General features: G+C 42.2%; 1 protein-coding gene across 1 annotated transcript in view; it reads right to left on the bottom strand.

The window, feature by feature from the left end:
* DPYD (dihydropyrimidine dehydrogenase) overlaps positions 1 to 24,082 on the bottom strand; it is a 2,479,659-nt gene that overhangs the window by 744,329 nt on the left and 1,711,248 nt on the right. The window contains exon 15 of the mRNA XM_073643235.1: positions 21,715 to 21,783. Within this exon, the coding sequence (XP_073499336.1) occupies positions 21,715 to 21,783 (69 nt within the window). The remainder of the gene's footprint in view (positions 1 to 21,714; positions 21,784 to 24,082) is intronic.

Raw genomic sequence — 24,082 nt, 5'->3', positions numbered from 1 at the left:
CGCTTGGCCGAGGCAGTGCTGCAGTGCTTCCAGCTTGTGACTGATGTGGTCATTTCAGAGATGGATGCTGAAGAGGAGGAGGAGGCTGAGGAGGATGAGGTGCAGGAGCTGTAGACTGTGGGTGCAACCCTGATTTACCTAGGGCCTGCAATCCTTGGCATCGGGAGGACGTGTTCCGTCCCAAGGTCTGACTGGGTCCCTACTTCCACTATGTTAACTCAGTGTGCCGTCAGCGAGATGTACCGTTCCTGCCCACAAGCACTTGTCCACGTGTCCATGGTTAGGTGTACTTTTCCGGTAAATTCATTGTTGAGGGCACGGCTAATGTTTTGGGACACGTGCTTGTGTAATGCGGGGACGGCACACCGGGAGAAATAGTGGCGGCTGAGGACCGAGTACCGGCCGCCGCCATCAGGTTGCGGAATGCTTCTATCTCCACGAGCCTAAAAGGCAACATTTCTAGAGCAAGCAGTCGCGAAATCTGGGATTTTAGTAGTGTGGCCTGTGGGGCGTTGGCTGCGTATTTGCGCTTGCGTTCAAAGGATTGGGTATGGACAACTGAACGCTGCACTGGGACAAGGACAAAGACGTGCTTCCTGATGCTGCTACTTGAGAGTGTGCAATGACAGGTGCAGGGCAGGAGGCATCTTCGCCTGCACCACGGACAGGGGATTGGCTTGCAAGCACAACAGCGGAAGAAGCAGTGGTGCCTTCCGCAGACACTGTTCCTGGACCCTAGGGTTCGGTACACAAAGTCGGGTGCTTTGCTGCCATGTGCCTGATCATGCTGGTGGTGGTCAGACTGGTTGTTTTGCCACCCCTGCTGAAGTTGGCCTGGGAGGTAGTGCAAATGTCCTTTTTGGAGTAATCAGCAGAGTCTTTAAAAAACGACCAGACTCGAGAAGACCTAACAGTTGTACTGGCAACTTCCTTCGTGTTGATTTTACGGGAATGGTTGCCTATCTTCTTTCTGCGGCCACCACACTGCTTCTTCCTGCCTGTTGGGGTGCTCTGCCTCCCTCCCCCTGTGTGCTTCTGTCCTCGCTGTGCATGTCCTCCTGCCAGGTTGGGTCAGTTACTATATCATACACCCCCTCGTCTTCCACTTCCGCACCCTGGTCCTCCTCCTGACTTTCTGGCAATTGTGTCTCATCATCGTCCACCTCTTGTGCACCGTCGCCTTCATGTGACCGTGGCTGCTCAAATATTTGGGCATCGCTACATGCGATCTCCTCTTGCCCCGCTTTAAGTGGACTGGGAGAGAGGCCCGAATCTATAAATGGAAAAGTGAACAGCTCTTCTCAGTGTCCAAGTGTGGGATCAGTTGTCTCCGGGCACTCGACATGGTGGGAAGAAGGAGGTTCAGGGTGAGGAATATGCGGTCCAGACTCTCAGCTACTGAGACTTGACCTTGTGGAAGACAAGGTGGTGGTGGTGGCTAAGAGACTGGAAGCATTGTCTGCTATCCAACCAATAATCTTTTCACACTGCTGTGTTCAATAGTGGTGTTCTGTGGTCCCCTATTAAGTGGGACAGGAAGGTCGAGCGAGAAGATGTGGGTGTTTGTTGTGGCACAATTTCAGCTTGCCCACGGCCTCAGCCTCTGCATGCACCATCACCATCACGTCCAGTTCCCCATCCCTTGCCACATGCTTTGCCCATTTTAAATGGAGGACAATATCTTCCACGCTCACTACAAATGACTGAATTTGGAGTGAACTGTTAGAACCCTCCTGTATGTTTTTTCCATCTTGTGTTTTGTTGTCACGTGACCATGTGCCTTTATATTCCGGTTCCGCCCTTTTGGCTGTGCTGGACTTCAGTCTTTGACTGTTTCTCTAGCCAGGTGCTTCGGTGCCTTTCTCTGTCAGTTCGCTTGGTCCTTCTGGGACCTTTAGTACCTTTTGTCAGTTTGTCTTTTTGTGTTCTGCAACAACTTCTCTGTTTAGGAGGTGTCCCATTTTTGTCCCAGTCCTTAGATCTTTTAGGGACCCCTCCCCTTATGCTATAGGTCTTCGTTCAGACTAGCCAAGGACTAAGGCGGGTCTGTTCGCTAGGAACAGTCAGTCCGCTACATCGTAGGGATTCAGCTTAGTCTTACTGTAGGGACAGCTTTCCCCTATCTTTTCTTAGTACTTGTTGCAGATCATAACATGAACTTATATGTGATCCGTGTGATGGACAAACCACAGTTTTAAATACCTCGCCTGTAGGTAACTATTTTGAACAGCAAACTGGTGTTAATTGATTCTCTGACACACTGAAACAAATTTTTAATGGAGGTCAGAAATGGCAATATTGTTAGAATCTATGTTGTTTTACTTTTCGGCCATCTTTTTGTGGTTTGCTGGCTTCTAGTCTTTTCCTCTGGTGCTGGGTGTCTTGGTCACGTGATCTCCTCACTGTTTATTACTAAGCACCTTTCTCCTATTCTTTGCTGGACATCAGTGTTGTTACGCTTGTGCTCTGGCTAAGTTGCCTTGTTAGTTCTTTGTGCATAGGACAATTGATATCCTGGGACTTCTTGTTCCACCAGTTTTGATCCCTTTAGTCTTCGTTTCTGCAACTAACTTTTATGTTAGGAGGTCTCCAGTTTTTGCTCGCAGTCCTTAGATCTTTTAGGGACCCCTTTCCCCTTCCTTCAGGTCTTCTTTTGAGTTCAGTGCAGGAGTGTCGGTGGGGCTATTCACAAGGAATAGGGCACCCACCCCAGCATAAGGTTTAAGCTGAGTCTCAGTGCAGGGACAGCTTTTCCCTCCTATTCCTTAGTTCTTAGTTGCAGTACATAACAGTATGTCCAGCCACGTTTAAAAAAAATAAATAAAAAAAAATGTTTTTTTGTTTTTTTTCCTCTTCCTGGGTTTTCTTCAGAATGAGTACCATCCAGGAGCTTGCTCAACACTTGAAAGGGTTGACTCTGGAGGTTGCCGGTCTTCAGTAATACGTGAGTAAATACCCTGCAGAACGCTATGAAGAACCTAAGGTAGGATTACCTGAGCGTTTCACGGGGAAACGACAGGATTTTTTTTTCATTTAAAAACGCTTGTTTGTTGTATTTTCGGCTCAGACCTAGATCTTCTGGGAGTGATCTACAGCGTGTAGGGATTATTATGTCTCTATTGCGTAAAGAACCTCAAATCTTGGCATTTTCCTTGTCTCCTGATGATCATTGTCTGAGGTCTATGGAGGCATTTTTTGATGCCATGGGTTTGCTGTATGATGATCCTGATCGGGTTAAATCAGCTGAGGCAGAGCTCAGTCATCTCAAACAGGGTTCTCTAGATGCTGAGAGTTATTGCACCCTGTTCAGACGATGGTCTGCAGAGGTCAGGTGGAACGACCCTGCACTCAATTTTCTGTTTCTGGCCGGCTTGAGTGAAAGGGTTAAAGATTTGTTCATTGCATTCCCTGCACCTGATACTTTGCAAGTTGCCATGCAGTTAGCTATCCGTGTGGATAGAAGATTGAGGGCCAGACAGAATGAGGAGAAGTTTCCTGTATTGCTGGATTCTGTTTCTCACGATAATCCTGCTGACACTGGGGAACCTATGCAGGTGGGCGCAATGTCATCCCGTTCCAAGGAGAGGGACAGGAGGTTTTCTGATGGACTTTGCTTGTACAGTATTGCGGTAAAGCTGATAATTTTTTAAAGCAATGCGAGGTTCACTTAAGGAAAGAAAAAAAATGGTCAGTAGAAATGACACTCCCGTTCGCATTGCGTTTTCACATTCTGCTGCAATGTTTTTTCCTGGTAATACCACCTGTCAGGGTCGTTCGATTGAGTTTCAGGTAATGGTGGATTGTGGTTCTGCACTTAATTTGATTGATCAACAATTTCTTGAAAAGTATAAGTTCGGTTCTGAACCTATGTCATCTCCTTTTCCTGTGGTTGCGATTAATAATACTCCCCTGGAGCATGGAAGCATACTTCGAAAGGTCACTGGGTTTCCGCTAACTATGAATATGGAACATCAGGAGCAGATTGACTTATTTTTACTTGCTAAATTGCCTTCCCCGGTAGTCCTGGGGTTGCCCTGGTTAAAAGTGCATAATCCTTTGCTGGACTGGTCGTCTGGTTCCATAAGATCCTGGGGTCAGGGGTGTTATGGTAAGTGTTGAAATGTTCACATTGCGGCTGTTGTGAAGGGGGAGTTACCTGAACCCATTCAGGATTTTTGGAGAACTTTTTGGTGATAATTCTAAGCGGTATGTGTGGAGAAAACCAGGCACTGCTCATCACCCGCCCAATACAATCCCAACAGTGAAACATGGTGTTGGTAGCATCATGCTATGGGGGTGTTTTTCAGCTGCAGGGACAAGACGACTGGTTGCAATTGAAAGAAACATGAATGCGGCCAAGTACAGAGATATCCTCGATGGAAACCTCTTCCAGAGGGCACTGGACCTCAGACTTGGCTGAAGCTTCACCTTCCAACAAGACAATGACCCTAAGTACACAGCTAAAATAACAAAGGAGTGGCTTCAGAACAACTTTGTGACCATTCTTGACTGGCCCAGCCAGACCCCTGACCTAAACCCAATTGAGCATCTCTGGAGAGACCTGAAAATGGCTGTCCACCAACGATCACCATCCAATCTTATGGAACAGGAGAGGATCTGCATGGAAGAATGGCAGAGGATCCCAAAATCCAGGTGCGAAAAACTTGATGCATCATTCCCAAGAAGACTCATGGCTGTACTAGCTCAAAAGGGTGCTTCTACTCAATACTGAGCAAAGGGTCTGAATACTTATGACCATGTGATATTTCAGTTTTTCTTTTTTAATACATTTGCAAAAATTTCTACATTTCTGTTTTTTTTCAGTCAAGATGGGGTGCAGAGTGTAATTTAATGAGAAAAAAAATGAATTTTTTAGAATTTACCAAATGGCTGCAATGAAACAAAAAGTAAAAAATTTGAAGGGGTCTGAATACTTTCCATACCCACTGTTTGTACCCTGTTATTCATTGTGTAACATCTAGCCTTGTTTTTCAATTGATCACACCCTTCGCCCTCCCCTTTTTTTAATTTATATATTTTTCATCATGTCTGATGTTGTATGTTGTTCTTAATGTTGCTTTTTCATGTCTATCAAGTCAATAAAAATTTGTATACCAATTATTACCTACTTTTGAATACAGTTGTTTTGGTTATATATTCTATGGTGGTATTCATGAGCTGTTGTAGGAAAAAAAATCGGACACGTGCACAGCCCCATGGAATATCATGGAATATCATGAGTACGAAAGCTATCCGTGAAAACCAAGCATAATACTCATCCGATATAATCGGTTGTATGCATAAGACCTAATAGTAAGCTTGTAATTTGATGCTGCATATGTTCCTCATAATTTTATACATGAATCTAAAACTTGTGCATTATTTTAGCTCTATAAGAATTATGTTACGAGCATCGCAGTGGCTCAGTGGTTAGCACTGCAGCCTTTCAGCGCTGGGGTCCTGGGTTCAAATCCCACCAAGGAAATATCTGCAAGGAGTTTGTATGTTCTACCCATGTTTGCGTGGGTTTCCTCCTGGTTCTCCAGTTTCCTCCCACACTCCAGAGACATACTGATAGGGGATTTAGATTGTGAGCCCCAATGGGGACAGTGACGATAATATCTGTAAAGCACTGTGGAATTAATGGCGCTATATAAGTGAGTAAATAAAGTAAAAAAAAAAAAAATTAAACGTTAAACAACAAAGTCAGGTCTGTTTTATCTGTATACAATCAAGTTTTTATGATATGTATTTCTATTATACCCTTGCTTAATATCTGACCCTTTATGTGCTTCATTTACGTAATTGTTACCATAGTTATTCTTTTCCCATCATAATAACAACTGTATGCATTATTTTTCATGGTACGACTTTAAGTATGTGCATTACTCCCCCCCCATTATATAGATTAATGTTCTGGATTTATTTTTGCTACGATTGCACAAATTGCTGTGCTCTGATTATGAATTACTTAGTAACAAATAGAAAACTTTAAAGCAAAACATGACACATAGCTGATACTGCATGCAGAATGTAAGCTCGACCCCATGGAATGAGGATTAGTACCACATGGCAGGAGGATTACCCCACACTGCGCTTTTGTATTTCACATAATACAAACCTCTCTGGAGCAAATAGCTACATGAAGGTTATAGCCTGCAAAAGCACTCATCGCACATAGTACTGCAAAGGATTTACAGGTGCTTCCTCATGTAAATGCAATGGTAGTTTATATGCCACTTGCGGAATGTCAGCAGGTCTAATAATTCTCTACAGGGCATCGAATCATGGAAAGTATAATTTATACATATACAGTACAGACCAAAAGTTTGGACACACCTTCTCATTTAAAGATTTTTCTGTATTTTCATGACTATGAAAATTGTACATTCACACTGAAGGCATCAAAACTATGAATTAACACATGTGGAATTATATACTTAACAAAAAAGTGTGAAACAACTGAAAATATGTCTTATATTCTAGGTTCTTCAAAGTAGCCACCTTTTGCTTTGATGACTGCTTTGCACACTCTTTATGAGCTTCAAGAGGTAGTCACCGGAAATGGTTTTCACTTCACAGGTGTGCCATGTCAGGTTTAATAAGTGGGATTTCTTGCTTTATAAATGGGGTTGGGACCATCAGTTGTGTTGTGCAGAAGTCAGGTGGATACACAGCTGATAGTCCTACTGAATAGACTGTTAGAATTTTATTATGGCAAGGAAAAAGCAGCTAAGTAAAGAAAAAAGAGTGACCATCATTACTTTAAGAAATGAAGGTCAGTCAGTCCGAAAAATTGGGCAAACTTTGAAAGTGTCCCCAAGTGCAGTTGCAAAAACCATCAAGCGCTACAAAGAAACTGACTCACATGAGGACCGCCCCAGGAAAGGAAGGCCAAGAGTTACCTCAGCTTCTGGGGATAAGTTTATCCGAGTCACCAGCCTCAGAAATCGCAGGTTAACAGCAGCTCAGATTAGAGACCAGGTCAATGCCACACAGAGTTTTAGCAGCAGACACATCTCTTCAACAACTGTGAAGAGGAGACTTTGTGCAGCAGGCCTTCATGGAAAAATAGCTGCTAGGAAACCACTGCTAAGGACAGGTAACAAGCAGAAGAGACTTGTTTGGGCTAAAGAACACAAGGAATGGACATTAGACCAGTGGAAATCTGTGCTTTGTTCTGATGAGTCCAAATTTGAGATTTTTGGTTCCAACCACCGTGTCTTTGTGCGACGCAGAAAAGGTGAACGGATGGACTCTACATGCCTGGTTCCCACCGTGAAGCATGGAGGAGGAGGTGTGATGGTGTGGGGGTGCTTTGCTGGTGATACTGTTGGGGATTTATTCAAAATTGAAGGCATACTGAACCAGCATGGTACCACAGCATCTTGCAGCGGCATGCTATTCCATCCGGTTTGCGTTTAGTTGGACCATCATTTATTTTTCAACAGGACAATGACCCCAAACACACCTCCAGGCTGTGTAAGGGCTATTTGATCAAGAACGAGAGTGATGGGGTGCTACACCAGATGACCTGGCCTCCACAGTCACGAGACCTGAACCCAATCGAGATGCTTTGGGGTGAGCTGGACCGCAGAGTGAAGGCAAAAGGGCCAACAAGTGCTAAGCATCTCTGGGAACTCCTTCAAAATTGTTGGAATACCATTTCCGGTGACTACCTCTTGAAACTCATGAAGAGAATGCCAAGAGTGTGCAAAGCAGTCATCAAAGCCAAAGGTGGCTACTTTGAAGAACCTAGAATATAAGACATATTTTCAGTTGTTTCACACTATTTTGTTAAGTATATAATTCCACATGTGTTAATTCATAGTTTTGATGCCTTCAGTGTGAATGTACAATTTTCAAAGTCATGAAAATACAGAAAAATCTTTAAATGAGAAGGTGTGTCCAAACTTTTGGTCTGTACTATATATATATGTAAAAATGTACATACTGTATATGCAAATACAGTTTTTAAAAATGCATAAAAAATAATAAGCACTAAAATAGCAGAAACATCTACAACAAATATTGCATGCTCCAGAATTCTCTAAAGAATGCACTTTAAAAAATCCACATGAATTGCAACTGTAAAAAAGATCAATAACGAGAAAAAGTTATAATTTTTCCATCTTTGACATGCAGCATTCCAGGTATTTTTTTCTATCTTTGACATTGGCACAGTTTGCCGCCTTGATAAGTCAATTACCGAAAGACCATGCCCGTTGATAATAGGACAAAAAGTGACTAGGTTTAACACAATGTCATGACATCACTGGGGTCCAATAATCACAAGAGGCGCTGAGGATACAGGCAGAAGTTCACACTCCTATGGTCCGGCTGTAAAGACTTGGAGGCCTGATCAGGTTCCTGCAAATTGTTTTTACGCAACTCAACTGGCTAGCATCCAATATGCTATTACACCTTATACGGAGAGTAAAAACTTTTTTTTAACAATTTTTAAGACAAATCTATGTACTTAAATATTCTTTATTTCTGTACTAGGGTATTAATAAAAATCGTTTTGGAATCTCAAGGCTCTTCATTCACATAGCGCAGCTAGCCTAAACGTGCCAGCTTCCATTTTTTCCATTATCTCTCTGGAAGAACCTTTTCCTCCAGCCACGGGGCAGCAGCAGTGGCTTTCTATGCCTGTATAGGTGTTGTGCCTGTACACAACATCTTTAGGTGAGTGCTACCATTGATTTTACCTATCCCTTGCCAGATGGTATTTCCCTATTTTGTGTGCACTTCTGTCCCTCTCCAGAACTTTTTGCTTCTGTACTAAGCAGATTGGCTCTTCAGGTACTTAGGAAAGTGAGATGGCAACAAAATGTTAACTATATTGCTTTAAATCAGTGACGTAAAGCACATGATTGCTATGGATCCCTTAGTGGGAAGGGGGGCCACAAATTAAAACACTTCTTATGCTTTCTGACAGAGTCCTATATCTTAAATTATCCAGCAGTTTTCAACAAAATTCAGGCATAAAGCTGCTTAGAATATTGCAATTTTTTTCTGTAACTCAAAGTTGCACAAAAAGTTTGCTACTTTTGTTGTTTTCACACCAAAGTGGGCAGGTCTCAGTTACAATAGAAGGTAGCTAAATGCATCCACAAATTCTTCATTATTTATGCCACAAAAGTGGCAGAAATCACATAGAAATGAGCTTTAGTCCCTGATTGGAGAAAAGTTTCTGGTAGTTGTGCACAACAGCTGACATGTGAGCCAAATTCTCTACGAATTGCTTCATAAATGGGTTGGTCACTACGTTTTTATTGATGGCCTTCTTAGGATAGGCCATCAATATCTGATTAGTTGGGGTGCAACACTCGACACCCCCACCAATCAGCTGATACCAGTGGTTGCCAGAAGTTCTTGGATGCTGCTGGAACCGAGCAGCTCCATCATTTACATAGTGGCCGTGACTGAATACTGGAGTTCAAGTTCCTTTTCAAGTAAAGTACCCAGCCATGGCCACTATAGTTTTGACGGAGCTGCTATGTTCTGGCAGCATCTAAGAATTTCAGGATGATTGCGGTGCTGGTAACAGCTGACCAGAGTGGGTGCTGTCATCACACGCTGCATCTTCACTGTAAGCCAGGACTGCCAGCCTAGTCACTGAGTGTTGTAAGGTCATGGCACAAACTTAATATGTGCAGTGACCCCAAAGACCTTATCATGGCCAGAAGTCCTTGCTTATAGTGAAGAAGCCAGAGATGTGGCGTGTGACGATGGAAAGAGGAAGATTGGAAGGAGCATAGTGAGCAGCGGCTCGGCCGGATACGTGAGCGGTAAGGGTATTACTTTTTTCTTGTTTTTTTACTACTTGCCGGTCCTAAGTGGTTCACCAAAATGGCGGCGGCCACCACCTATTCAAGTGAAGTACTTGACCACAGCCACTATAGTTTTGATGGAGCTTCTGTGGCTGGCAACATCCAAAAACTTCTGGACGCTTCTGGCGCCGATAACAGCTGATCGGCATGACCAATCAGATATTGTTGGCCTATCCTAAGGATTTATTAAGAAAAAGCTTTACTGGTAGACTTACAGTATATTTCCTTTTTTTAACCTTTTTTGTAGTACAAAAAACAAACCCATGAGTATATTTGTTACTATACACACGTGGTCAAAATTGTTGGTACCCCTCGTTTGATGAAAGAAAAACCCACATTGGTCACAGAAATAACTTGAATCTGACAAAAGTAATAATAAACTAAAAATCTATGAAAATGAACAACTGAAAGTCAGACATTGCTTTTCAACCTTGCTTCCACAGAATTTTTAAAAAATTAAACTCATGAAGTTGGCCTTGACAGAAATGATGGTACCCCTGAAAGTAATGTGACAAAAGGGACATGTTAAATCAAGTTGTGTCCACTAATTACAAGATTGTACACACCTGTGATGCTAATCAGTCAGTGGGCCTGTATATAGGGCTACAGATACTCACTGTTCTGTTTGGTTACATGGTGTGTACCACACTCAACATGGACAAGAGGAAGCAAAGGAAAGTCTCAGGAGATTAGAAAGAAAATGATAGACAAGCATGTTAAAGGTAAAGGTTATAAGACCATCTCCGAGCAGCTTAATGTTCATGTGACTACAGTTGCACATATTATTCAGAAATTTAAGATCCATGGGACTGTAGCCAACCTCACTGATGACAAATCAAAGAGACGGATAATACGAATAGTAACAGAAGAGCCCAGGATAACTTCTAAAGAGATTAAATGTGAACTTCAAGCTCAAGGAACATCAGTGTCAGATCACACCATCAGTCGTTGTTTGATCCAAACTGGACTTCATGGGAGACGACCAAGGAGAACACCATTGTTGAAAAAAAATCATAAAAAAGCCATACTGTAATTTGCCAAACTACATGTTGACAAGCCACAAAGCTTCTGGGAGAATGTCCTATGGACAGATGAGACAAAAATGGAAGTTTTTGGCAAGGCACATCAGCTCTATATTCACAGATGGAAAAATTAAGCATATTAAGAAAAGAACACTGTCCCTACTGTGACACATGGTGGAGGTTCTGTTAGGTTCTGGGGCTGCTTTGCTGCATCTGGAACAGGGTGTCTTGAATCTGTGCAGAGTACAATGAAATCTCAAGACTATCAAGGGATTCTAGAGAGAAATGTGCTGCCCAGTGTCAGAAAGCTTGGTCTCAGTCGCAGGTCATGGGTCTTGCAACAGGATAATGACCCAAAACACACAGCTAAAAACACCCAAGAATGGCTAAGAGGAAAACATTGGACTATTCTGAAGTGGCCTTCTATGAGCCCTGACCTAAATCCAATTGAGCATCTTTGGAAAGAGCGGAAACATGCCGCCTAGAAAAGGCAACCTTCAAACGTGAGACAACTGGACCAGTTTGCTCATGAGGAGTGGGCCAAAATACCTGTCGAGAAGTGCAGAAGTCTCATTGACAGTTACAGGAATCGTTTCATTACAGTGATTGCCTCAAAAGGTTGTTCAACAAAATATTAAGTTAAGGGTATCATTTCTGTCCAGGCCTATTTCATGAGTTTAATTTTTTTTTTTAATTCTGTGGAAGCAGGGTTGAAAACCAATGTCTCACTTTAATTGGTTTACTTTCATAGATTTTTAATTTATTATTACTTTTGTCAGATTCAAGTTATTTCTGTGACCTTTGTGGGTTTTTCTTTCATTAAACGAGGGGTACCAACAATTTTGACCACGTGTGTAAACACTAGTTTAATTGACACACATAGAAGAAAGTAAAGCAGAAACATTTATTTTCAAACTAAAAATCTTTAAAATAACACGGTGCACATTTTAGGTGACATCATCAAGAACTAATCCCTTGAGATGATCTGAAATATTATTTGTGTTATCCACTGTGATGTCATGGATGACAGCTCTGACTAATGCATGAATTTACTTAGCATGCAGCGCACAGTATTTCATGTAATACAAGATGGCCCCATCTGCAATTATTACTGAAATCATCCCGTGTGATTTAGCCGGGGTGGCTGCAATGACATATTGCATTATTCACAGTCAGAGCGCCCTTATGTCAGCACAATACAAACTGAGAAATGGCTGGCAAATGAGGCTTAGATTTAATACATGTAATCCATTTTGTAAGTGGCCTAAACTACTACTTAATGCCCTCGCTATGCTTTCAGCTCTTGACCCCTGCTTAGCATGGCACTTTACATAGAGAATTATTGTTTAATCAATAATGCACAATTGACCACTTTGGTGCAGGACAGGTTTGCGCTAAATTGCCTTGGTGTGCACCAGAGGTCTACCATTAGGGGTAAATTGACACTTAAGATACAGACTATAAACCAATATATACTGTCATGTCCAAACTGGAGATCGCCAAGTAACCCTACTTGCACATGAAATATTGGAATTATAAAGTGGATTTTAAATATGATGGAAGATTTAAATATGCTGTTATACAGTCTATTGAATTGTAAATTTACTGAACACCCCCCTATCCCCATACCAAAGCCTCCTCTCGCAAATTGGCAGCCATTAAAGATGAAAAGAACACTAAGCATCGCAGCCTTATAAAAGGAGAACAGGCAACATAATAAAGCCATTCATCATCGTCTGCTTAAAGTGGCAAAGCTCTTGTCAAGCTAGTATTTTACAAAAGATTTCATGGTCAATTAGGTAAATACAGGTATAAAATGGACCCAGTCCTGAAGATCAGACAACCAATTGCTGATTATGTTTAATTTCATTCCCCTAAATCCCCAAAGTGTTTTTTTTCCTTTCCTTAGTAGGTTTACAATGTAAGGAGTTCATAGTAAGTAGGCAATACGGAGCTAGATGCATTAAAACGCTTTGTGAAGCAAAACCAATTAGTGATCCATTATGCTTATGTGAGGGTATAAAGAAGTCTGCCACTTATAGTTTTCTAATGTAGTCAAAGAAAGGAAAGTGCATGGGATTATTATGCTGGAGCACTGGGAGGATTTTACATTATTTCTAGCAATGAAGGTTCTGGTAACATTATGTACAATTTTTTTTATTTGACACAAATCACTTTTTTGGGGGGAAAATTTAGGAAAAACTGGTGAATTCAAATTGCAATAGATAGAACCACTGAGTGGCTATACAGACAAATATAGCCATCAAAAAAATCATATATATATATATTTTTTTTAAGATTTTGGTGAAATCTTGGAATATGTTTCGCCAAAAAGGTAAGCTAAGGATAGACAAATTAGTCATTTTCAGTTGATACGTTGTGTTGTAGAAGCCACGGGAGATAAAGTTTTGAGTCTTATTTGCTGATATTCGTTTAAAAAAAAAATCCGGCACTCAATTTGGTGAACCATTTAGGGCCAGTAGGTGGTCAAAGAAAGCAAGAAAAAAACTAAACCTAATCTCTCCGGCCGTACTGCTGCTTACTACGTGCCATGTGGTCTTCTTCTTTCCATCGTCACATGCCACATCTACCGTCTCTTCACTTCAGGCCAAGACTCAGGATGCGATGAGGCCTTAGAGGTCACTTTCCGTTTTAGGGTTGTCATGTCATAACCTCATGACTAGAGATGAGCGGTGTTCGACTAGAACTGTTCGCCAATCTCAAATTCGAGCTGTTTTGGGCGGTGTTCGAGTTGTTCGACGAACCCGAACGATTTGCAAAAAATTCGGCTGTTCGAGGTTATGTTCGATAACTGTTCGTGCACCAAAAGCGTGTCCTGCATGTCTGGAGCTATTTAGAGCACCAATCATGCAGGGATTGTCTGCCACTCACTGTAATGCCACAGCCATGGTGGTTGTGGCATTACAGTGATTGCCCAAATCGATGGGAACAGTGCCAACAGTGAAACATGAAAAGCCGGCAATTCAGCAGCGGCATACACCTGTACCCGACAATTTAGAACCGAAAGAATAGAGAATCACACATAGATTAGATAGATATAAACATGTCAGCCACATATATACGAAGTACAGTGAAAGTGCTGCTTACTGTACTTGTCATTTAGCGTAAAGGATTTATCAAAAAAAATAATAGTGTTTTCATGCACCGTCTCTTTAAAAAAGCCGGCCGGCAATTCAGCAGCGGTACCCGACAATTTATAACAGACAGAATAGAGCTTCACACATAGATTAGATAGATAGAAACATGTCAGCCACATATATACGAAGTACAGTGACAGTGCTGCTTACTGTACTTGTCATTTAGCGTAAAGGATTTATCAAAAAAAATAATAGTGTTTTCATGCACTGTCTCTTTAAAAAAGCCGGCCGGCAATTCAGCATCTGTACCCGACAATTTATAACAGACAGAATAGAGCTTCACACATAGATTAGATAGATAGAAACATGTCAGTCACATATATATGAAGTACAGTGATAGTGTTGGTTACTGTACTTGTCATTTAGTATTAAAATAAAGGATTTATTATTAAAAAAATTGGCGTGGGGTTCCCCTTAATTTTAGGCTCTAGCGGAGGTTAAGCAGACGGCTGGGGCAGATGTTTGAAGCCTGGGAAGGGGGTAATACCCACGGAGCTTCCCAGGCTACTAATATCAGCCCCCAGCTGAATACATAGCCTTTACTAGCTATTAAAATGGGGGACCCCCCCAAAAAAATGACGTGGGGTCCCCCCTAATTTAATAGCTAGCAAAGGCTAGGCAGACAGCTGGGGGCTGATATTAATAGCCCAGGAAGGGAGCCATGAATATTGGCCCCCTCCCAGGCTAGAAACACCAGCCGTCAGCCGCCCCAGAAATGGCGCATTCATAGGATGCGCCAATTCTGGCACTTAGCCTCGCTCTTCCACGCTGCCCTGGTGCGGTGGCAGGGGGTAATAGGGTTGGGGTTGATGTCAGCTTATAATGCCAGCTGACATCAAGCCCAGGTTAGTAATGGAGAGGCGTCTATAAGACACCCCCATTACTAACCCCATAGTCAAAGTTAAAAAAAACACAAACACCCAGAATAAAGTCCTTTAATTGAAATAAAGACACAATCCTTTATTGTTCTAAATTAAACCATACTTACCGTCACGCCCATTCCAGCTGAAGCCAACGATCTCCTGCAATAAAAGAAAAATAATAAAGCAACCTCATCCTTACCTTTCCATGGTTCCCACGACAGCTTCAGCTCTGCTACATCGAGATGACAGGCTGGACCGCAGCAGAACGCTGCCATCCAGCCTCTCATCCCGCAGACACTGAGAAGCGCAGGCTTGCTTGCGCTGCTCAGCGTCTCTCTGTGACGACATCCAGATGAGCCGAGTTCATGTCCAATGAACTCGGCTCACCTCATGCACGTCACTGACAGCGTGGGAAAATTCTCACGCTGAAGCGGTGAGTGCAGGAGAATTCTCCCACGCTGTCAGTGACGTGCATAAGGTGAGCTCATGTCCAATGAACTCAGCTCACCTCCTGCACGTCACTGACAGCGTGGGAGAATTCTCCTGCACTCAGCGCTTCAGCGTGAGAATTCTCCCACGCTGAAGCGCTGAGTGCAGGAGAATTTTCCCACGCTGTCAGTGACGTGCATAAGGTGAGCTCATGTCCAATGAACTCAGCTCACCTCCTGCACGTCACTGACAGCGTGGGAGAATTCTCCTGCACTCAGCGCTTCAGTGTGAGAATTCTCCCACGCTGAAGCGCTGAGTGCAGGAGAATTTTCCCACGCTGTCAGTGACGTGCATGAGGTGAGCCGAGTTCATTGGACATTAACTCGGCTCATCTGGATGCCCTCACAGAGAGACACTGTGGAGCGCAAGCAAGCCTGCGCTTCTCAGTGTCTGCGGGATGACAGGCTGGATGGCAGCGTTCTGCTGCGGTCCAGCCTGTCATCTCGATGTAGCAGAGCTGAAGCTGTCATGGGAACCATGGAAAGGTAAGGATGATGTTGCTTTATTATTTTTCTTTTATTTCAGGAGATCGTTGGCTTCAGCTGGAATGGGCGTGATGGTAAGTATGGTTTAATTTAGAACAATAAAGAATTGTGTGTTTATTTCAATTAAAGGACTTTTTTCTGGGTGTTGTGTTTTTTTTAAATACTTTACTAGAAATTCATGGTGGTCATGTCTAATATTGGCGTGACCCCATGAATTTCGGGCTTAGGGCCAGCTGATAATGCCAAGCTGGCCCTAACCCCTTTATTACCCAGTGAGCCACCGCATCAGGGCCCTGGATGAGTTGGGTACAGCGCCAGAAGATGGCGCTTCTATGAACGCGCCATTTTCCGGGGTGGCTGCGGACTGCAATTTGCAGCGGGGGTGGCCCAGAAAGCTTGGGCCTCCCTGCGCTGCGGATTCCAGCCCCCAGCTGCCTAGTTGTACCTGGCTGGACACAAAAACAGGGCGAAGCCCCACGTCAATTTTTTTTAAATTATTTCATGAATTTCCTGAAATAATTTAAAAAAATTGAAGTGGGGCTTCGCACTATATTTGTGTCCAGCCAGGTACAGCAGGCAGGAACGGGCTGCCCCCATCCACCAGCTGCCTATTTGTACCTGGCCGGACACAACAATATAGGGAAGCCCTTTTTTTCTTAATTATTTCATGAATTTCATGAAATAATTAAAAAAAATTGAAGTGGGGCTTCGCACTATATTTGTGTCCAGCCAGGTACAGCAGGCAGGAACGGGCTGCTCCCAACCACCAGCTGCCTATTTGTACCTGGCCGGACACAACAATATAGGGAAGGCCTTTTTTTCTTAATTATTTCATGAATTTCATGAAATAATTAAAAAAAAAGTACGTGGGGCTTCGCCCTATTTTTGTGTCCAGCCAGGTACAACTAGGCAGCTGGGGGCTGGAATCTGCAGCGCAGGGAGGCCCAAGCTTTCTGGGCCCCCCCCGCTACAAATTGCAGTCCGCAGCCACCCCGGAAAATGGCGCGTTCATAGAAGCGCCATCTTCTGGCGCTGTACCCAACTCATCCAGGGCCCTGGTGCGGTGGCTCACTGGGTAATAAAGGGGTTAGGGCCAGCTTGGTATTATCAGCTGGCCCCAAGCCCAAAATTCATGGGGTCACGCCAGTATTAGACATGACCGCCATGAATTTCTAGTAAAGTATTTAAAAAAAACACAACACCCAGAATAAAGTCCTTTAATTGAAATAAAGACACAATTCTTTATTGTTCTAAATTAAACCATACTTACCATCACACCCATTCCAGCTGAAGCCAACGATCTCCTGCAATAAAAGAAAAATAATAAACCAACCTCATCCTTACCTTTCCATGGTTCCCACGACAGCTTCAGCTCTGCTACATCGAGATGACTGGCTGGACCGCAGCAGAACGCTGCCATCCAGTCTGTCATCCCGCAGACACTGAGAAGCGCAGGCATGCTTGCGCTCCTCACTGTCTCGCTGTGACGGCATCCAGATGAGCCGAGGTCATGTCCAATGAACTCGGCTCACCTCATGCACGTCACTGACAGCGTGGGAAAATTCTCACGCTGAAGTGCTGAGTGCAGGAGAATTCTCCCACGCTGTCAGTGATGTGCATGAGGTGAGCTCATGTCCAATGAACTCAGCTCACCTCCTGCACGTCACTGACAGCGTGGGAAAATTCTCCTGCAATCAGCGCTTCAGCGTGAGAATTTTCCCACGCTGTCAGTGACGTGCATGAGGTGAGCCGAGTTCATTGGACATGAACTCGGCTCCTCTGGATGTCGTCACAGAGAGACGCTGAGGAGCGCAAGCAAGCCTGCGCTTCTCAGTGTCTGCGGGATGACAGGCTGGATGGCAGCGTTCTGCTGCGGTCCAGCCAGTCATCTCGATGTAGCAGAGCTGAAGCTGTCGTGGGAACCATGGAAAGGTAAGGATGAGGTTGCTTTATTATTTTTCTTTTATTGCAGGAGATCGTTGGCTTCAGCTGGAATGGGCGTGATGGTAAGTATGGTTTAATTTAGAACAATAAAGGATTGTGTCTTTATTTCAATTAAAGGACTTTATTCTGGGTGTTTGTGTTTTTTTTAACTTTGACTATGGGGTTAGTAATGGGGGTGTCTTATAGACGCCTCTCCATTACTAACCTGGGCTTGATGTCAGCTGGCATTATAAGCTGACATCAACCCCAACCCTATTACCCCCTGCCACCGCACCAGGGCAGCGTGGAAGAGCGAGGCTAAGTGCCAGAATTGGCGCATCCTATGAATGCGCCATTTCTGGGGCGGCTGACGGCTGGTGTTTCTAGCCTGGGAGGGGGCCAATATTCATGGCTCCCTTCCTGGGCTATTAATATCAGCCCCCAGCTGTCTGCCTAGCCTTTGCTAGCTATTAAATTAGGGGGGACCCCACGTCATTTTTTTGCGGGGGTCCCCCATTTTAATAGCTAGTAAAGGCTATGTATTCAGCTGGGGGCTGATATTAGTAGCCTGGGAAGCTCCGTGGGTATTACCCCCTTCCCAGGCTTCAAACATCTGCCCCAGCCGTCTGCTTAACCTCCGCTAGAGCCTAAAATTAAGGGGAACCCCACGCCAATTTTTTTAATAATAAATCCTTTATTTTAATACTAAATGACAAGTACAGTAACCAACACTATCACTGTACTTCATATATATGTGACTGACATGTTTCTATCTATCTAATCTATGTGTGATGCTCTATCTTTCTGTTCTAAATTGTCGGGTACCGCTGCTGAATTGCCGGCCGGCTTTTTTAAAGAGACAGTGCATGAAAACACTATTATTTTTTTAAATAAATCCTTTACACTAAATGACAAGTACAGTAAGCAACACTATCACTGTACTTCATATATATGTGACTGACATGTTTCTATCTATCTAATCTATGTGTGAAGCTCTATTCTTTCTGTTCTAAATTGTCGGGTACAGATGCTGAATTGCCGGCCGGCTTTTTTAAAGAGACGGTGCATGAAAACACTAATAGTTTTTTTAATAAATCCTTTACACTAAATGACAAGTGCAGTAACCAACACTGTCACTGTGCTTCTTATATGTGTGACTGACATGTTTCTATCTATCTAATCTATGTGTGATGCTCTATTCCTTCTTGTCTAAATTGTCGGGTACCGGTGTATGCCGCTGCTGAATTTGCCGGCCGGCTTTTTTAAAGAGAGTGTCTTCTGAGCAGTTTGTCAGCTTTTGGACACCTTTGCAGGTGTTTTCTATGTGTTTCTATGTGTTTTTGTTTGCCTGCCATTGGTTTTAACGGTGTTCGACGGTGTTCTAAGGTGTTCGACGAACAGTTCGACGAACAGTTCCTCGAACATCCCGGTGTTCGACGAACCGAACCGAACCCGAACACTACGGGGGTGGCTCAACACTACTCATGACGTGCACCATTACCTTTCAACACACAGTGACCAGACCAACAGTCCTCGCCTATAGTGAAGAGGAAGGAGATGCGGCATGTGATGGCGGAAGGGAGAAGATTGGATGGGTGGCAATGAGCTGTGAGGCTGATGGGAGGAGAGTGGGGAGGTGTGCATTAATTTTTTTGGTTTTTAATTTTACGTTTATTTTGCTTTGAGGTCTAGAGAGACACCGGAACATAAGAAGGTACATTTAATTCACAACAAATCAATTTTTTTTGGAGGGGGGGAGAATTGGTGAAGCCAGCACATTTGAATCCCAAACAATCCGATCATCACCGCTACTAAGTAATGATAACAGCAAACAACTCTCATTAAAAAACAAGTACCAGACAATATCTTTCTTATATTCAGTGCTATCAAGGTATTCCTTCACGAAAAGTGTCAAATAGTGCTACCCCTAAAACACAGATATCAAATAAAATAATTCTTGTAGTCTTTGTTTGCCACAAAGAGTTGTTTCTTAAATTCAGATTTATACAGCTTCCATAAAATACAAGAATTTGTATAGAAATCTATAAGCCTTTGGCCCACGATAAACTTTTGATGTGTTTATGAAGCTATGTATTTTTGCTGCATCTGAAATGCGCTGTCTTACGGTTCCAGCATGACCCACCAAGAAGAGACAAAAACCTCAGAGTCAAAAACACAATAAAAACGCAAGTAAAAAATGTACAAAAACAAAAAAACTCAATGAAAAAATGCAAGTCACCTCATTTAATAATAATTGCAGAAATGCTGCAATGGCAAAAACACACCAAAAGCTTATCGTGGGAACAAAGGCTTATAGGGGTTTTGCTCCACTCTTTATTTCCCCAGCATATTATTAACCTCCGTACAATGGGGTGACAGCAAAACATGACTGCAGAGCAGACTGCAAACAAGGTTTAATAATGTAGATCAGAGTTTGGGAATTCGTAGATTTACTGCGGCTGATGCATTGCTTATGGCAAGTTGACTTCTTGTAATTCTTACAATGCTCTGATTATCTTTTTCTCTTTAAAGATCCAACCACCAACATTTCAGACTAAGCTGGATGATCTCTTTGTAAGTTTGTAAAAAGCGGCAAAACATTGGTTGTTCTTGCCATACACTTGTACTTTCAGCCAGCAAACCTTGAAAAAATCCAATGCGTCTGGTCATTGTCAGACAATTATATCTGCCGTTGACCATCATGAACGATTGTTAGAATAACAATTCCAAAAAATGGACAGCAAAATGGTTAAAATCGGACGATATTCATCTAAGGCTAGGCTCACATTTGTTCATCTGCAAATCCATGAGTTATGTGTGTGATATGGTAAAAATGTATGCAAATTTGCGCAACAATTTACACTTCTAAATTTAACACATGAAGTATTTCCTTCTACGTTTGTATGTTTTTTACAAATAAAAAAAGAAAGTATGATTTTTTTCCAGCTAGTTTTTATTGGTCTATATTGCCCCCCCTCCCTTAATTTCAGAGTCAACTTTGTGGGGAGGTGCAGAAGGTGCGTCTAGAGGTGTAAACCTTTTTTTCGCCAGCAAGTTAATTAAAAATGTGTACATTGAAAAGTACTGCTATATGTTTCAATATACTGTATCTCCCACTGGGAATAATAGACACAAAATATACATCTTTTAAATGTTTTTCTGTACATAAAAATAAATCTCAATAAGACATGCTGTACACCTGTCGAATTGTGGTTAAAAGATCATTTTTTTAGACTTTGCTTGGCCATTATAGTCTATCTTTATGCTTTCGTATACATTTGAATATAGTTTTTAGCAATCCATACATATACGTCCAGTGTGAGGCACTGAATAAATATGAAACTATCTTTATGTGAATGGGCAACTCAAAGACATACATAGTATATAGTATATACATGAGTGGATATATCATTGATGCAACCTGTGCAAGTCCTGGAAGACTGTTTTACAGTTCGGGGAGGGGACAGAGAGAGAGATTCTCCAGAACCAAAGTTTGGGTCCCCAGGGATTTCTATGAAGTTTTGTTTCAGGTTCAAGTTCGGGTACAGTTCTGGTACCCAAACCGAACTTTGGACTAAACCCAACGAACCTGAACTTTCACCATTGGTCTGCTCATCCCTAATTATTGTAACTGCACCTTTCAGACACAAAACCATTCAAACAATGGGTACGAAGGTCTTTTGGGACTTTCATATTCTCTGAACACCTATAGAGCAGACGCCACTGACACATCATGTCAAGATGTCTTTTATCACTAATGCAGACAGTATATTCTGCTCGTCAGTTTTACAGGGCATTTATGGGGCTGAGAATTCCGGGTAGAGTTTCAGAATTACTACTTAATATCAACCACTTGTCTTCTTCTACACATGATCTTGACCCCAGAACATACATATATACAGTTCATTGGACTCTATATATTTATACAGAACTCTTACCTCTGCCATTTGAGACAGCTCTGTCCAGTCTTCCTTATTGTAACTGCACATAATACTTGCAATGAGTATCTGAAATGGAACATTTAATAATAGGTTACTTCTTTTGTTCATAACCTTGTCTTGGTAGGATGGTTATTTTGGGATACACTTTTATTAATTAAACTAAATGAACGAATAAATATTTTTGCAACAACAACAGCAACAAAAAAAAGACAACCAAGTCAAATACACATTTTTCTAGTTTTAGTAGTATAGTAATGTCTCCCACACTCGTTACACCCTTAGAGAACTCCATATCTTTACATGCACAGATTGAGCATGCAAGTTTAATGCCTTGCATTTTTAGAAAAGATGGAGAAATCATTGTAGAAAACAAATACCTTATATCTTTTATTTCCTCATAGATTGAAAGCTCTTTTAAACAAAGCTCTAATTACTGTCATTGAATAATTAAAGAGGTTGTCCACTAGTTCTACATTGCCGACCTATCCTTAAGATAGGGCATCAAGGTTTGATCGGCCAGGGTCCAACACCCGGCACCCCTGCCAATCAGCTGATATCAATGGCGGCTACGGCTGCCACCAAGCGGAAGTACTTGCTTGTGCAGTTTGGCCATCTACTTGTAGTGGCCACCGCAGGGTACGGCACATCCGCCTCCTATTTATATCAAAAGGAGGCGGATGTGCAGTAATTAGTCCCGACCACTACAAGTAGACGGCCGAGCTCTGCAAGAAAGTACTTCTGGCCAGCGGCCGCCGCTGCCACCAATAATGGCTGATTGGCGGGGGTGCCTGGTGCTGAAAATTTTTCTTGAAAATTGAGAAGAAATTACTCTTCAGGAAGGTCTAGACCAGATCTCTTGAAATGTATAATTATGCCCTTTAAGAGGAACTGCTGCAGTTATCAAAGGAAATGGATCTATCAAGAATGAGCTTAGACAAAATGAAAGTATACTCAAATTATTAAAAATTGTATAAGTAATGTATGAAATTATATTGTATAGCATTGAAATATAATAAAAGAATTATTAAAAATGTATTAAAAATGTATTAAAAATATATATTATATATTAAATAAAGTAAAATAAAATCGTTCAGAACTGCTCCAGAAACTTGGGACTCATAAGAGGTTTTGGTTTCATTAAAAATAATGAAATTAATGAGTGGAACAGGAATAAAGAGGAGTAACCCTTTATTCACTGAGAGACGTTTCCATTAACATGTTTGATTGCAATGGAAACTCCCTGTAGGTCAGCGGTGACATAGCCGTGGGAACTAACTTGAAAAAGTTCCCATCATTACAGGTACTGTGTGTGGTGGCACCTTTAAATTGTATGGATACACTGGCCCTTGTTAGGCAGAGTGGATTCCCCACTCAAATATGTCAGAAAGACACCATCAACAGATTAAGTTAATTTAACTTACTAGGAGGCAACGAGCTTAACGAGAAACCGTAATTTTAATTTTTATTTCATAAATCAATAATGCATATAAAACTGATAAACTTTGTAATATATCTTATCAGAGAAATCTGCTTCTTTCTCTGCCAGGATAGATTTTTCAGTCTCATAATTCACAGTTAAAAATCTGTATTCAGTGAAGACACATTGTTACAATACTGAGAAAGGAGATGACAGTGGCTACTGTTGAGATTCTTTGGAGTGGGGCGGTGGCAGGAGGAGAAAGAAGTTAGAGAAAGAGCCCCACCCTCTTACTTTTCCCTCCCGTCTACATATAATCCTTTCAGTACCAACTCTCATCGCCTATCTCAGTAATTGGAAAGGCTGTATTCACTGAATATAGACTTTTCTCGGTCATTGAGAATTTTTAAAATGACTAATCTGTCCAGAGGGTGAAATTAGTAGACTTCACTGATAAGAAAATGCAAAGTTCTTTATTTTCTTGTGTACTACTGATTTATGAAATAAAAACTAAAATGACAGCGAGCATACTCGCAAGTACTCGGTACTCGCCCGAGCATCTCAGTACTCGAGATGCTTGGAGCCCGCCGAGTACTTGCGAGATTCTCGGGCGGATGCTATTTAAAACTGCGGTTTGTCCGTCACACGGATCACATATAATTGCGCTAAAAATATTGCAATTTCTGGCCGCCATTAAAATTTTGTTTCAGTGTGTCAGTGAAGTTATTGACACCAGTTTGCTGTTAAAAATAGTTACCTACAGGCCAGGTATTTAAAACTGTGGTTTGTCTGTCACACGGATCAATTATAACTTCGCTCCAAATTCAGCCATTTGTAGTGAGCGTGGAAGATATTGTCCTCCATTTAAAATGGGCAAGGCACGAGGCAAGGGACGGGTAACTGGACGTGATGGTGATGGTGTTGGTGCATGCAGAGGCCGAGATCGTG

The sequence above is a fragment of the Phyllobates terribilis genome, unplaced genomic scaffold (genome assembly GCF_046119375.1).
Source record: "Phyllobates terribilis strain yellow unplaced genomic scaffold, ASM4611937v1 Scaffold_8__6_contigs__length_399053987, whole genome shotgun sequence".
Lineage (NCBI taxonomy): Eukaryota > Metazoa > Chordata > Amphibia > Anura > Dendrobatidae > Phyllobates > Phyllobates terribilis.
The sequence above is the reverse complement of the archived record's forward strand: the minus strand, read 5'-3'. Positions and strand labels throughout refer to the sequence as shown.